The sequence below is a fragment of the Neopsephotus bourkii genome, unplaced genomic scaffold (genome assembly GCF_033783945.1).
Source record: "Neopsephotus bourkii isolate Nb327-2 ecotype Australia unplaced genomic scaffold, CSIRO-AGI_Nbou_v1 NB_384, whole genome shotgun sequence".
Lineage (NCBI taxonomy): Eukaryota > Metazoa > Chordata > Aves > Psittaciformes > Psittacidae > Neopsephotus > Neopsephotus bourkii.
Genome location: NW_026900889.1, coordinates 2,132,334 through 2,147,140, shown reverse-complemented (window position 1 = coordinate 2,147,140; position 14,807 = coordinate 2,132,334). Strand labels below are relative to the sequence as shown.

Sequence of the window (14,807 nt, the reverse complement as noted above, 5' to 3'; positions counted from 1 at the left end):
AGTGGATGGAGAAAGTGATTTCTAAAGAGAATAAATAGTTTCTGCCTGGATTAAAACAAATATCTAATTTGCTTTCTTCTTTTTTGTCTATTGAAGAGCCCTCCCTTTACAGTGCAAGTTGCTTGGTTGAGATCAGATGCAGGAATTGGTTCTGGATGCTGCTCCTTGCTCCCCTCATCCAGGTATAGGGTCTCACATTAGTCATTAGATCTCTGTGTATCTACTCAGCTCCTAAGCACCCCTTTAGGTGTCTGAACAGGACAGAGCCCCACAGTCTCTGTACTTGGCCCTACCATACTAAACTGTATTGTCTTTACTGCGATTTGAGCATCAAAGACTGCACTGCACCTCTTTTGCTCAGTGCCTGACAGGGCTCAGCAAAGCCATGAAGAGGATAGTCAGAAGGGGATTGAACTTGTTTAATTTCTGAAAATACAGTTTATATTCATGTCCATACTTACATTCAGAACCAATAAATATACACAACAGCTTTCCAGGACTTCACAATCATCGTCACTTACATAATAATGAAGTGGTCACATTACATTTTATATGCAGGTTGGTCGTGACAGTATTATGAATACATGGAATCCTTTCAACAATATTTTCCTAGTCTTGCTTTTATGTTCTTTTTTATTGTGTTTGAAAGATTCCTGAATGCTATGAGTCTCTTATATGGGTTAGAGACAGTAAAACAATGTAAGTGTCTGACACAGCACTTTATAACCATGGCTTATACACAACTTCAAGATCAGTGCTGTGGCCTTTTTTGTACTAAACTTCCTCTTAAGAAATAGTGGTCTTCTTCTAAGACATCCCCTTGAAGACTTCCAAAGATACTATCTGAGCTGTTTTCTGCTTTGGGCTGATCAGTGCAAATGATCAGCTCAAATGATCAGCAGTGCAAACCAGCCATAAACTCACCTTAACAAGGGAGTTAAAACAGGTTTAGTGTTCTTTTGCGTCACTAAAGCAGTAGGGAGCTGAAAGTGTGTACCAGTAAATCAGTTCTCTAGAGTACAGAAAGTGGTAACACACGTCTGCCTTAGATGGAACACCATAGGAGTTTCACACAGCCCAGGATAGCCCATAACACTCTCAGCTGGCAAAGGGGGAGAAGTCTATGTACATTCATTTGAGCCTGTGGGTCTCCAGATTTTAGCTTTGCTATGAATTCATTTTTTTCCTCTAAGTCCACAAGTTCTCTAGGTTTAGAAGTGCTTTGCAGTACCCAACCATGCCCTTAGACCTTGCTAGTCTGCATATGTCCATTGAATTCAATATTTCTCTGGGTTAACATTGATTCCTGCAAGCGGCTGCTGTTCTCTTGCCTGTGTTCAATGGGGTCACCATCCTCTACACCATTGCCCTTTTGGAGGCAAAGGACTTTCTGAAAACTCTGCTTGAAGTTGTCAGAAAGGAATCCATAAAGAATGGGGTTGGCACAGCTGTTTGCATAGGACAGGACCACCACAAAGAAGTACACCCCAACCAACACGGGGTCTTCCGGCAGTATAAATATCAAATTTACAATGTTCATCATGTAAAACGGGAGCCAGCAAAACACAAAGACCACCACAATGATCACCACCATCCTGGTCACCTTCCTCTCTGATCTCCTGCGCCTCGTAGAACCAACTCGGATCCCTGACGACTTGACTTTTATCACAATCAGCAAGTAGCACAGACAGATCACCAGCAAAGGACCAAAGAAACCAAGGACTGATGTATAAATGATGAATGCTGCTGACCAGATGTTGACAGGCTCTGGCCAGTTCATATTGCAGGTGTGAAAGTCTTCCTGCACATCCGAAAAGATGATGACTGGAAGCACCACCAAGAATGAGAAGGTCCAGACAGTCACACTGATGAGCTTGGCTACCCTGGGCCGTCTCCACTTGGTTGATTTGATGGGATGAACTACTGCCAGGTACCGGTCCATGCTCATCACAGTCAAACAAAATATACTAGTGAATTGGTTAATACCGTCTACAGTCATCACCAGCCGGCACAAAAAGGAGCCAAAGGGCCAATAGGAGATGGCATTCTGAGTAGCCAGGAAGGGCAGACCCAGCATGAAGAGTACATCAGCAACAGCTAAATTCAAGATGTATATGTTGGTGACTGTTTTCATCTTGGCATAGCGCAAGACCACGTAGATGACCAACGTGTTGCCGCTGAGTCCAACTGCACATACAAGGAGGTAACAGATGGGAATCAGGACTTTGTGGATGTATTTGAATGAGGGCTGCTCTGAGAGCGTCACATTCTCTGTCACGTTGGTCAGCAGGGAGGAATTCACATCGCTGGAACTAGCTTCTGTGCTAACTGTGTTGGAAAAGTATAAAGGATCCATAATTTTTACTCCCGTTTTCTCTTTTAAGGCTAAGAGAGATTAAACTTCATGGGCATCTTGTTCCTAGAAAGAAAAATAAAAAAGAAAAAGGAAGAAAAAGAGAGAAAGAGTGAATTCAAAGTAGGCTAAGTTCTTAAATGAAGATATAATTTAACTGTCTATCTCTAGTCTGCATTTGTGTCTGAATTATGCAGTTAGCACATGTGATGAGATCAATGTCTGAAAAAGGAATTGCACAAGACAGCCCAAGTGCTCATCCCAGTAGATGGTGGTGTCTGTTTAATTTTCACAAGCTGCATGCACTGGGGTCAGGGCTGGGTGTAACTGTGAAGATGGGAGGCTGTAACACAGCATGCGTCCTCCCAGAAAACCCAGAACCCAAACCCAAAGATAGTTCCCAGTTCTTCGTATCCGAAGCTCCACTGAGATGTTTCACAGGTCTCCCTGTTTACATAGAAACAAGTCTCAGTCTGATATCTTCAAATGCCACTTAACTGCCTGGCAGAACTGATTGAGAACCCCCAGGGGACATTGGCAGCTGTGTAGGTGAAGAAACAAACCCCTCCATAACCCTAATGAAAAGCACCAATGAACTCCAAAACTGAAAGGACCATGTCTGGGAACACTTCGCCATCAGGTCAGGCCACATGCACACAGCTGTGGAGACTGCAGTGGAAAGGATCAAGCTGTTTCTTTTCCATGTCTCCAGACTGTTCCTCTGTTAGTGTTTCTGAATCGCTCTCCTCTTATCCTGAAGTGTGCTTTTTGTCTAAGAAACACCTTTCTTCTTCAAGAAACCCAAACTGCAGTGGGCAGCTTCAGGACACAGCTGAACAGATTTTGTGATAGAAGACGTTTCATTAGACAATCTGAAAAGAGTTTGAATTTTTCCAGCTCTCTCTTTCTGTGGCATGCTTGAATCACAGGAATAATTTTACACTCTTTGTCTCAACACAGTCTAAGTAGGTGTTTACGAAGCTTTCTGCTATAAAAAGTTGAAAGCATCTGCTATGAAAGAGTGGAGATTCAAGGCACCAATCTGGCCTGAGATCTTTCTCAAGTCTGGCCAGAAGACCATGGTGAAGGTGCTCAAGCAGGATCATAGAATCATATGTGCCCATCAACTTTTATTCCCATCACTTGGTAGTTATATTTCCATAATAATATAGGTTCATATATCTGGATTCAAGCCCACCCAGCCCACACTGCACCCATGCCTTTGAAGCACAAGCAAGGTTCTGCATCATATAAGCATGCAAAAGACTTCTTATTTCCAAGAGGAACACAAACACCTCCACGGGCTGGTTACTGTGCTTTCTGCACTGCAGTGGGTGAGAGCAGAAGTTCCTCCAGCTACCAGTAGTAATCATAAATATGCTGTTCTGATTTGGAACTGGGCAGATGGGAAGTAGGTGTCTCACATGTAGCTCCGTGGCTGGGAGGAGATGTACCAGAGAAATCAGAAACCCAGGGTGGCTGGGATGGAAAAGCTGAGGGAGCTGCCAAAGCTCAAACAAATGCTGGCTTGAAGGTGGAGATGAGAAAGGGGCAGGAAAGTGAGGAAGAGGAGTTCTTTCATTTGGATACGGTCTTCTCACCCTAAAGATAACCTACAGCACAGAATGCCTGCTTGCAAAGAGCCTCAGTCTCTTCAAGCCACTCATTGCTGGAATTCCTGATGCACTCACAGTGTGTCTTCCATGGAGGAGACAGCAATTCCAGATTCCTTTGACAGCAGCTGCCATGGTCTGTTCCTGATGCTGTGCTGTCCCCAGAAGTCAATGACACTTCAGCAGTTTGTCTGTCAGCTTCCTTAGTGTTTGGGGTTCTTCTCTTGGTTTTGTGCAGACATTAACCTTTACTGTCAGATTTTTTGCTCCATTTAATGAATTTTGCAACCTTCCATAGTAGGTGGATTCAGAAGGAAATGCGTTTTCTAAGGCTCTCATGGAAAGCCTCATGAGAGACTCATCTTTCTTCAGGGACAGCCTGCAAGTTGGCAACACCAGCAAAGAGCTTCCATCATCTGAATGTTTCCCATACATTAGCTGGGGACGCGATGTGCTCAAAGTCATCCAGATCTGAAGCTGAGTCCCCTATTCAGTGCTTTATCCACTCAGCCGCTGAAACCTCATTGCCTTTGCCTTGTAGCCACTGGTATTTCAGGGTACATTCTGGCAACAACAAAACCCAAACAGCTCTGAAAGCAGGCTTTGCTGGCTCTTTGATGAGCAGAGAGGGTTTTTCCCTCTGTCTAGCTGATAGCTTGCTGCTCACCAGCACAATTTTACCTGCACTTACATTACCACTACAGCAGTTAATCACCATAAACCTCAACAAAGGATGACTAAATACAATTAAGGCTGGTATCTTAGATACTTGTTTGGGTATTCATAATTGATGGATTAACTAGAAGAAACACCTCTAGGGGACTTTCATCTGGCTTTTTTTCCCTTTGCTGTTTCATCTCCAAGACGTCACACTGGTGTACTCCATAAACGATGCGCTTTCTGCTTCAAACACACAAAGGAAAAAGAACAAGCTAAGGAGCTAAGAACAGAGATCCAGAGTAATCACTAGTATGATTCCAAGTTCTCTTTTTACAGAGCTATAAAATAGAGGCATCCACTGCAGTGAACATATCTGACTGCCTGCGTCCCTGCCCAAGAACTGAGAGAAGAAGCAGCAGAGATGTTATGGCACAGAGCATTCTCTTCTGAAGAAGGTATTTAGCTTTTGTGAGACCTTCTCTATAGCAGGTATCCAGCACAAACATCCTTTTGCTGGGCACAAGAGCAGGTATCCAGCTGACAGCACAAAGGAGCACATCAGTGACTGAAGCATCATCACAACATAAAGGACAAACCTTAAAACTGCCCAGACAGATCAAGGCTGAAATTCTTCCTGCTTGTGGTGACAATAGCAAAGCAAAAATAACCCTGTGAAGTGCATTGCATCAGAGTATAGCTGGGATCAAGAGGGAATTACGTAAGGAAACCTAGTTTTATGAGCCAAGATTTGATCTCGCTGCCTGTTTACCACTGGAATTATAACTCTGTCTTATGCAGCATCAAATATAATTGCTGTGAAGAGAATTATGAGAGCAGGACTGCAGGTTATTACTTCCAGGTGCAGAATAACCGGCAGGAATAGACAAAATGGTAATCCAGACCTATGTGCTTTAAAACAGATGTCCTGGGTAGTAAAGGGAAGCAAAGCACCTGGGTAAGTATCCAAGAAGTATCTAACAGCAGCAGAACTGTGTGGTTTTCCCTCAGTCCCACAGAGTTGGCTGCAAGGTGTTAGTGGAGTAATTTGCTGTAATGAAGCAAAGGAAAACTCTCCTGGTACTTTAGTGAATCTGCCCTTTTGGGGATGAGTGTTCATCACCTGCTACTTCAGCTGCAGCCCATGGGACCGGCTGCTGTGGTTTGCATGGATGGACCAGGCAGAGCCAAGGGCGAGGGAGAGCGACTGCTGATGGATGGGGAGAGGAGGGAGGTGATGCTGTGGAAGTTGGTGGAGCCTGGCAGAGCAGCTCTGAAATAGCACAAACACTAAGGCAAGGCTGGTGTGAAGAGGAGGGAAAGGCAGCATCATGCCAAGACCTGATCAGCTTCTTACAGTTACAGTAATGTTCTTGTACTAACCCAGAAGTTCCCTGAGGGCACAGAAATCTCCTCATTTCATATACAATATTCCTGGGTTTCCCCACTCCCATCCCTATTTCACCACCTGGGATAAGAAAGCAAAAGGACTCAGTTCAGATGTGAACTTTCCCCTGGTTAAAATCTGCTATTTGTTATTTTTCAGGGTGTTCCTCACTCAAAAAAACAGGAGTGGTTGAATTTCTCCACAGAAGGCACAACAAAACAACTTCCCTGCACTAAATTGCTTTTCTGTTTTGACTGGCTCTGTTAGTGCTGAAACACTGATCAGCTGAAGTCAAAGTTAAATAATACCTTGCCATTTTTAGCACCTTTTTAGCTCATCTTTAGGAGCTGTATTTTCAAGTCCCCAATGCTTTGTTACCTCCCTGCTCCAACCAGCCCAGTGTTTCCTAGAGCACTCCGCAGAGATGCCACCTGATAACCTGGTCCTAGCTTTTAGTTTGGAAAAAGCAATCCATAAACCACTTTAGCTTCTGTTCAATATTTGTCAAATACCTTTTTGCCCCCCAAAAGCACGTCAGGCTGTTAGGCTCAGAGTTTACTCACTTTGGCCGAGCTGCTCCTGTCACACACACAGTCCTGTAGCGCACTTGCTTCTGGTTTTGCTCCCAGACCAGTTGATTTAAGCAGCTTCAGCCAGAGGAAAGTGTGGAGCCCAACATCTCCGTGCTGGCACCGGGCAGGTGCTAAACTCCAACTGCTCCACCAGTGCATCACCAGGGATCTCACCAAAGTGTTTCTCTTCCTCCGCTCTCTCCTCTGCAATCCATTGGCATCAATTGATTTCAGGGATGTGATGGATTCAAAGACAGTTTAATCAAGGAGCGTCTCGATACCGGCTGTGTCTGGCTTCCAGGCTGAAGCACCCACAGGTCCCTTTGGCTTAGGGAGAGCCAGGAGAGCCCCAGGTTAAGCTCAGGCGAAGCTTCTCTTGCTGTAAGAGATGAAGCAGCTCAAGACGAGGAGCCTCGGGGGGACCTCCCAGGGTGTGAGACCCCTTGGGTGCACCCCACACCAGCAGTGCAGATCCACTCCGGCCGCAGAGTCCTGGTCACAGGATCACCCAGGAGCTGGGATTCCCAACACAAGCACTGCGAAACAGATCCAGCGCCCTAAGTACCGGCTGCCTGGTGTAACCCGCGTGTCTCCTCCCCCCAGATCTATAAGAAGGCTCTAGTTTACCCCAAGGCAAGCCTACAAGTTTAAAACAGCTGAGTAGGGCTGTTCTCTCCCTCCGGGCTCTTCAGTGCAGCCCTCCAGGCACAGTGTACACCCTGTGCCTGGTTCTGTGGTGCTAGGAGCTGGCAGGGCACACGGATACAGGATGCTACACCCAGCCCAGCCCCACGGTGACCCCCAGGACTCCGCTTTGACTGTGACCATCCACTTCTTGCTGACCACCCCGGCTCACATCCGACCCCCTGCACTTTGCCTCCCGTGTTTTAGCAGAACGGAGCTCCGGGCACTCAGCTCCAGACCCCGATCCGGGCAGCATTCGGGGCTCTGCCGCTTCCCGGGTGGCGGTGGGGCTCAAGCCTTCCTTCCTCCTGCCTTCCCAGCACCACCGAGGATCGTCCTGCTTTCAACACCGCATCAGCGGGTTCCCCCTTGCCATCCCTCCGGCCAGGACGGGCTCACTCCGCTCTCCAACAGCAAAACCCCTTTAAGATGGGCAAACTGGGGGTGGCCGCTTTGCTTCGGGGGAGCAGCAAACGGAACCGACAGCTCCGGTGCCTTATTCATCCCAGAGACCCCTTTAAAAGCAGGATGCCCTTTGCAAAGCCCCAGATTGCCCCATCCCTTCCGCTTCTCCCCCCATCACCCCCCTCAGTCTCCCCCGGCCCCACTTGCTGCTCCGCTCTCCCCCGGCCATGATTTACCTGCAGCCCCACGGTATCCTCTTGGCCCCGCTCCGGCTGCAGCCCCCCCCGGCCCGGGCTGCCCCGAGCCAGGAGCGCGCCCCGCGCTCCTCCGCTTCCCTCCGGCGGCGGGCGGGGACGGCGGCCGCCCCCCGAGGGGAGGGACAGGGATCCCGGCTGGGGCTGCCTCCGGTGATGGGAGCTGGGGCGGAGGGAGGGGGACACGGAGCCCGCGAGGGGACACCCTGGGGTGTCTGCGGAAAGTTGGGCTGGAGGTGCGGAGCCGTCGGTGCTGGAGGCAGCAGGGATGCTCTGTATCCCCTTCCAATGTCCGTGCCCCCTTCCCAGGCTCAGGGAGCCCTTACCTGGTTCTGCTCCTGCCCCATACCCCGGGTTCGGGGTGTGCGCCGTGCTAGGAGAGCGGCTGCTCCTGCGACGGGCTGGGAGCCCTCCCTGTGCCCGCGGAGATGGGGAAAGGGGTCTCCCAGGAGACCCGCATCTCCTCCCCTCATCTACCTCCCTTCCAGCTCCGAGAAGTGCTTTTAAAGACTCCTGCGGGTTCCCACAGAGCGAGCCCCCTCCCCGCAGCGTGCGGGCTCCGTCAGGGACAGCGATAGGGACCTGCAGCTCCATCTCATCCATCTTAACGCTCCTTGGTGTTGAGCATTAGGGAAGACGTAGAGAAAGAGACAGGGTCGCGCTCCGGATCCTGCCTCTCCCTGGAGAACCGGAGCTGAAATCCCATGCGGGAATGCTTTACTCCAGTTGACTATGGATCCCGCCCTAAAATTCCTAGCTAGTGGGAAGATGCAGGGCTTAATATCCAGGCTGTCAGGATAAACTTGGTGGGTTTCCTCCTTCCCAAACTCTCATGGATTTCACCTAGGCTCTGCAGGGCAGGAAGGGGCTGAACTATTTTGCCCTTTAAATGCAACAAGTGAATTAAAAGTCATACAGAACCTTCCTCCTCCAAACTGCAGCCCCCTGATATCACCTGTATTGACACCCATACCAGTGTCTCCTAAGCCCCTTTGCTCCTTGGCTTGCAGGGGGGATGATCAGAGCAGTGGATGTGTGTTTAACTCAGTGCTGGGCTCCCCAGTCCCTTTCCATCAGCATGCACAGGGCATCGTGCTTTGTAATAATGTATATGATCTTAATCCAGTGCTGAGGCTTTTCAATTAGAGATCTGTAATTGAGTCAGATGTGTGAAGGCAAAAAAAATAGAAGAAGAGAAGAGAAGGAGAAAGCTGCTTTTGGCATGTCGCTTTCTAATTCAATCTGCTGATGTATTTACGGTCATGTACCACTAAATTGAACTAAGGCTCCAGTCTGCTCTTGCCATGACAATAGGGAGAGTCATCTGACAGAAATAGAGTTGGGAATGATAAACAGGAGATTTTGATTACCTTCTTTGAAAACACGCCAAGCAAAGTGCGATACAATAGCCCCACTGTGCATATCAGCTTGAATCAAAATAGGGCTAATTTAATGATTTGCCTTCCTATATTTTATTAGCCTTTTATTATCTTTTGCATATTAAAAAGTTGCTGAGAAAACACTGTGGTTCCTGAGTTTCCCCAAAGAAAACAGCACAAATAAACACCTTACCAGGATCTGTGTTGTGATAGAGGGAGGGTTTTCAAACCTCTTAATGCTGGCTGAGTTCTTTACCCACTCAAGTCAACATCGACATTCCATTTCAGGGCTCAATGGAGCCAACACAAAGGCTATTTGAAAACACTACCTGTTATCATGCTTTTAATGGCTAATGCCACGGTCGGAGGCCAAAGATCAGTTACACCAGCCACAGAATAAACATGGCAGGAAAAATAACTCCTAGTACATGAGTGTTCGGGTAGATACCCATCAACACAGGCAGACCTGCAGCTTCATGTGTGAAGGCTGATGGCCCGGATGTGTTGTGAGGAGGATCAATGTGTGAGGTAGATGAGGTGTGTGGAGGACAAGCACACAGCAGTGATGTGCCAGTATCTGGTTTGTAATTCTATCAGATGTCCCCTTTTTGCTGCATGTCATATTTTATAGGTGTGTAATTGATATAGCTTTAACCTTTTTGTGTTGAGGTTTTAGAAAGGGCAGAGATCTAATATTGAACTAAAAGCCTCAGCCTGCATTACTTTATTTTGTTCTCTCCATGTAAAAACACCTCTCAGATAGCCCTAACTTGGATACAAGTCTATTTATTTTGCCATCCTTGTCGCATACAGAAATTCAGTGTCACAACACGATTCCTGAAGGGTACATTTCCCACTGTCGCGTTGAATGATGATGAAACTGCTGACAAACGTAATGGTAGTAATACGTGTTAAACCAGTGCATATGTGTGAGACAGGTTGCACGGGAAGCCCCTCCTGTGGTTCTTCAGCTGCCTTGCCAAAACTCAGCTGAAGCAGAAAGGATGAATTCGGATCAATATTTTTAGAAGGAGGAACTCGGGGGAACTTTTAGCAGCTTCTCCTGTTGAACCTGGCAGCAGGGAACAGAGAGGGATTGCTGGCGAGGGAGGAACTCACACACTCATAGTGCATAAACCATCTCAGTGATAGACTCGGTTCCAAGCCTGGCTTAAACTAGAGGGATGTGTTGGAACTGAGGCCCTAAGGGTTGGATTGCCTCTGATTAGAAGGACCGGAGTAGTGCAACAGAGGTACCTTTCAAACTCCGATGAGCACAGAAACAGAGAAGGAGCAAATATCCAGTTTGCTCCCAGTTTGTTTCTGGAGCCATTTCTTTAAAAATTGATTTGTGTTAAGGATTAGACCCAGACTTTTCATAATCACAACAGGACTAATGTCAAAACTGATGAGATCAGCACTGAAAAGCAGGCAAGGCTGCCAGGCTGGAAGCTGACTCCTTGGTGCTTCAAAGTCTTCCTATGTGGTGATGGATATTTTTGCTCTTCCAGAACGGGAGCCTGAGGCAGTGACAAGGAGAGAAGTATGTCCTCGGTTAAACAGCCAGTTGGGACTGTGAGTCATGTCCGTTCCTCATCCCCACAAGAGGTCCCAAAGTGCAGGATGGCCATGCTGTGAAGATGCTCATCCCAGCAAGCTACAGCGCTGGCAGTTGTGGTGGGTGAGGCTGTGGCTTCTGAGACTCAACTGATCCCCTGCTGAAGGTTACACTGTGCTTTCCTCCAAGGATTTATTTAACATCATGGGGTTTGAGAAAAAAGAAATGTAAGAGCTCTACTATTTCACCTTTAAAGAAAACCATTGAGCTTGCTGGATGAGGGTGGCTGCTCGTCACTTGGAGATTTCAAATCCAGCTGAGATTTGGGCTGTGGTGTAGTCCTGACTTATTCATGTTGCCATAGAAATAAATGGATCAATTTTTTGCTGTTCAGTGTTCAAAGCTCCAGAGTACACTGACTACAGATCTACCACTCCTCCACCTCATGAGCCCTGGCCATGGCCATGGGGTTGGTTTCCAATCTTTGCTTCTCCAGGGAACTCCATATGCAGCAGGGACTTTTTTTCCTTGTTTTTAATGATTGGCTTGCGTTTGTTTTAAGCATTTTTGAAGTTCACAGAAAGCATCCTTCAGCTCAGCTTCTAACTGGAAGACAGCTACTGTGTTCAATTACATTCACAGTTTGGCTGGCTGAAGCCGAATGTTTTCACTTTGCCTGCAGAATATGCTGTGAAAGCCAGGCAGCAGGAATCACAGCGAGGTTGAGGTGTTTTCGTTTCCCTTTGTTATTCTCCTTACAAGGAAGAAAAGTCAATGCCTTTGAAATCAGTGCTTTATAAATCTCTCAAACGGGCTGTAATTACAGTCCCATCTGTTGTCATATTGCTGAATTGCCTGAGGCAGACATGCATGAAGATCTTCCCAGTTGGTCATTACTGAGCAGCCTGTGTTATTCCTACCATCGTGATGCACTGACAGCCCACTCTGCCTCCTGGAAGCCCTCTTGGAGGAGAAAAGCACAGGACAAGGGCTGGATTTGCTCATCACTACCTTGAATGAGCATTGCTTTGCTATTTACAGCCTGGTTGGGAAAGAAGGACTGCTCTATCCATGACTTTCAAATCAGCTGTTCTCAATAGCCACAGAGCAAACTTATTTCACTGCCAGTCTGGTAGACAAAGTGTTATTAAAGCCTTGATTTTTGCCCAGTACTTCTGATGCTCTGTGTATCTTTACACAGAACTTACTCTCCTCTGAATAAACCCATCTAATCCTCTCTACAGACATGAGAGTACTGTTCTCCCAGCACTGAACCGGAATGGCTAATCTGCATCTTTAATGGCAACATCTCACATACACCAGTTTGTACCAGCAGCATCTTTTGGTTTTCAGCTGGTTTTTCTGGCAATGTAGTTTATCAGTGAGAAGTTCATTTCCTACCTGAAGGACTTCATGGAATGGGATTCCTTTTTTTAACTAAAGGGCTTAGCTTTTTTTGGACCAAACTAGGCTTCAGTGGGCTAAAGTGGGCTGGACAAAGCTAAACAGTGCTGAACTGGGCTAAAGTGGGCTGAGTTGGGTTGAATTAGGCTAAACCAGGTTAAACAGGACTAAAGTGGGTTCACACCCTGTGGTGTGAACAGGGCTAAAGTGGGCTGAAGTGGGTTAAACTGAGCTGGGCTCTGCTTGGGTGGGCTAAACTGTGATGGACTGGGCTGAACTGGGGTAAACTGCGTTAAACTAGGCTAAAGTGGTCTGAAGTGGGCTAAACACTATACAGTGCTGAACTGGGCTAAAGTGGGCTGGACAAGGCTAAACAGTGCTGAACTGGGCTAAAGTGGGCTGCACAAGGCTAAACAGTGCTGAACTGGGCTAAAGTGGGCTGGAGAAGGCTAAACAGTGCTGAGTTGGGCTAAAGTGGGCTGGAGAAGGCTAAACAGTGCTGAACTGGGCTAAAGTGGGCTGGACAAGGCTAAACAGTGCTGAACTGGGCTAAAGTGGGCTGGAGAAAGCTAAACAGTATTGAACTGGTCTAAAGTAGGCTGGACAAGGCTAAACAGTGCTGAACTGGGCTAAAGTGGGCTGGGCTGGGCTGAAGTAGTCTAAACCAGCTAAACTGGGCTAAAGTGGTTTGGACTGGTCTGAACAGGGCTAAAGTGGGCTGAAGTGGATTAAACTGAGCTGGGCTCTTCTTGGGTGGGCTAAACTGGGCTGGACTGGGTTGGGTGGGGGTTTGGTGTGTGGGGTGTGTGTGGTGTGTGGGTGGGTGGTGTGTTGGGTGTGGTTTGGTGGTTGGGTGTGGGTGTGGTTTGGTGGGTTTTTGGGTGGGTTGGGTGGACTGAGTTGAACTGGAGTAAATTGGGTTAAACTAGGCTAAATGACCATTAAAACCAGCGAGCCCTTCGCGCTGCTGGGATGTGCCTCCATGGCAAGTATTCAAACTGCTTTTCACTCAGTTCATTGATGATGAAGAGGTCTGTGACTTTCCAGTACTGGGTGGGAGAGACCTCTTGGTGCCGTTGTTCCCCACCATCCCTGTCCCTCCTCCTTTTCCTGTACTCAATTGATCTTCAGCAGCACAAATGGTACTGAGCAGACAGGAAGCATCCTGGAGCTCTGATTCTATAAGCTTTTTGGGTCCATTATGCTTAAAGAGGAGTCATTTATTAAAATCATTCTGCCCACACTCTGCTTTTCTCATAGTCTTCAACTGGCACCCTGAATCTCTGAGACATATTGAAGAGAAATTCACCATCATATTGAAACGAAGAGGACAATGGCAGGATTCCAGCTGCAAAGCAAATCCTTTCCAAAGAATTGCATCCAAGGGATGAAACAGGAAAAGCATTTGAGGTGACCAGTGGTTAACTGCAGAATATGTGTGGGAAGACATTTGTATGTGCACATTTTTCCCCATTTTAAAGCAGAGTACTTCTCTGTATTGTGTTTGGAATTGTTTGCATAGATGTTTTTTCCTGACAGGCTCTAATAGGAGATACTTAGATGCATTTTCATTTAATTAGGGTGCTTTGTTTTCAATGAGAGGATGCCCAAGCAACATATTTTCTTGGGTCTTTCTTCTGTAACCTTGTGCTTACATCTGTTGGGAGAAAAGTGAGATTCTGTATTTTCAAAAGCAGGTGATTTTCCAAAGCTGTAGCTCAGATGAAGCTCTTTCTGTGAATTCTCATGATTTTCTGTGTTATGTACCTGATCCATAGGCAGCACTTCTGTAAAAGGTTCTGGTACCCTGCATCACGTGGCCATCCTGATGGACCACGCACAACACACAGGGAGTCCAGATGTGACAGGGAAAGACTGGTTTTCCATGAATATTGCTTGTTATCTACTGTTGCAATGGAGAGACCACCATCATTAATTAGTAGGGAGCGTGTAAACCTTCTCAGCTCTCTTCTAAGGAAAGATCACCATAATTCCCCAGAGTACTTAAATATCCTCCTGTAAGCATGTCCATGCTGCCGAGGAGCTCTAAAACTGAAATGAAGATGGCACTGGTGCTGGCACCTCCAGAAGTGTGTTCTGTGGGCTGAGGTCTGGATCTGGTGGAGTCAACAGTGACGAGGTGAGGTACTTTTAATGAGAAGCAGACACAAACAAAAAAGAGGAAATATTAAAAACAATCTCTGTGCGCATGTGCCAATCTGTGGAACATAAGAGCATCGTTATTAAATCCAACAGTCAAATTTGCTTCAGTGTTCAAGTGAGCCAGTCTCATTAGCAGGCTTGCTTAGTGCTAGTAAGTGTTTGGTTAAGGGGTAGAATACGTCTTCTTCTTGGCACTGTGCGCGTCTTGCTGTATGAAGAACAAATATTACGCGGGTTTTCTTTTAATCAGCTTATACTTAACGTGTTTCAATCCATTCTTTTGAAATGCTGTATCAATACTTGCACAATTTCTTTTCCCTGGGAGTACTGGGCACATTTTGCTGGCACACTGTGTTCTGTAGAGCCGCAAATGTGAGT

At 46.9% G+C, this 14,807-nt stretch overlaps 1 protein-coding gene across 3 annotated transcripts; it reads right to left on the bottom strand.

Annotated features, from left to right (window-relative positions):
* Positions 1–404: 404 nt before the first annotated feature.
* Positions 405–8,467, bottom strand: SSTR5 (somatostatin receptor 5). Of its 3 annotated transcripts, XM_061349232.1 has the most exons (3): positions 7,908–8,039; positions 6,574–7,118; positions 405–2,419 (listed from the first exon to the last, which is right to left on the bottom strand). In XM_061349232.1, exon 3 carries the CDS (start codon positions 2,354–2,356, stop codon positions 1,244–1,246), a length of 1,113 nt encoding a protein of 370 aa, XP_061205216.1. In that variant the 5' UTR covers positions 2,357–2,419; positions 6,574–7,118; positions 7,908–8,039; the 3' UTR covers positions 405–1,243. The 3 variants fall into 3 exon arrangements, with proteins under 3 accessions (XP_061205216.1, XP_061205217.1, XP_061205215.1); XM_061349233.1 differs by lacking the exons at positions 6,574–7,118; positions 7,908–8,039 and adding an exon at positions 8,252–8,467; XM_061349231.1 differs by lacking the exon at positions 6,574–7,118 and having other exon boundaries at positions 7,908–8,061.
* Positions 8,468–14,807: the final 6,340 nt, after the last annotated feature.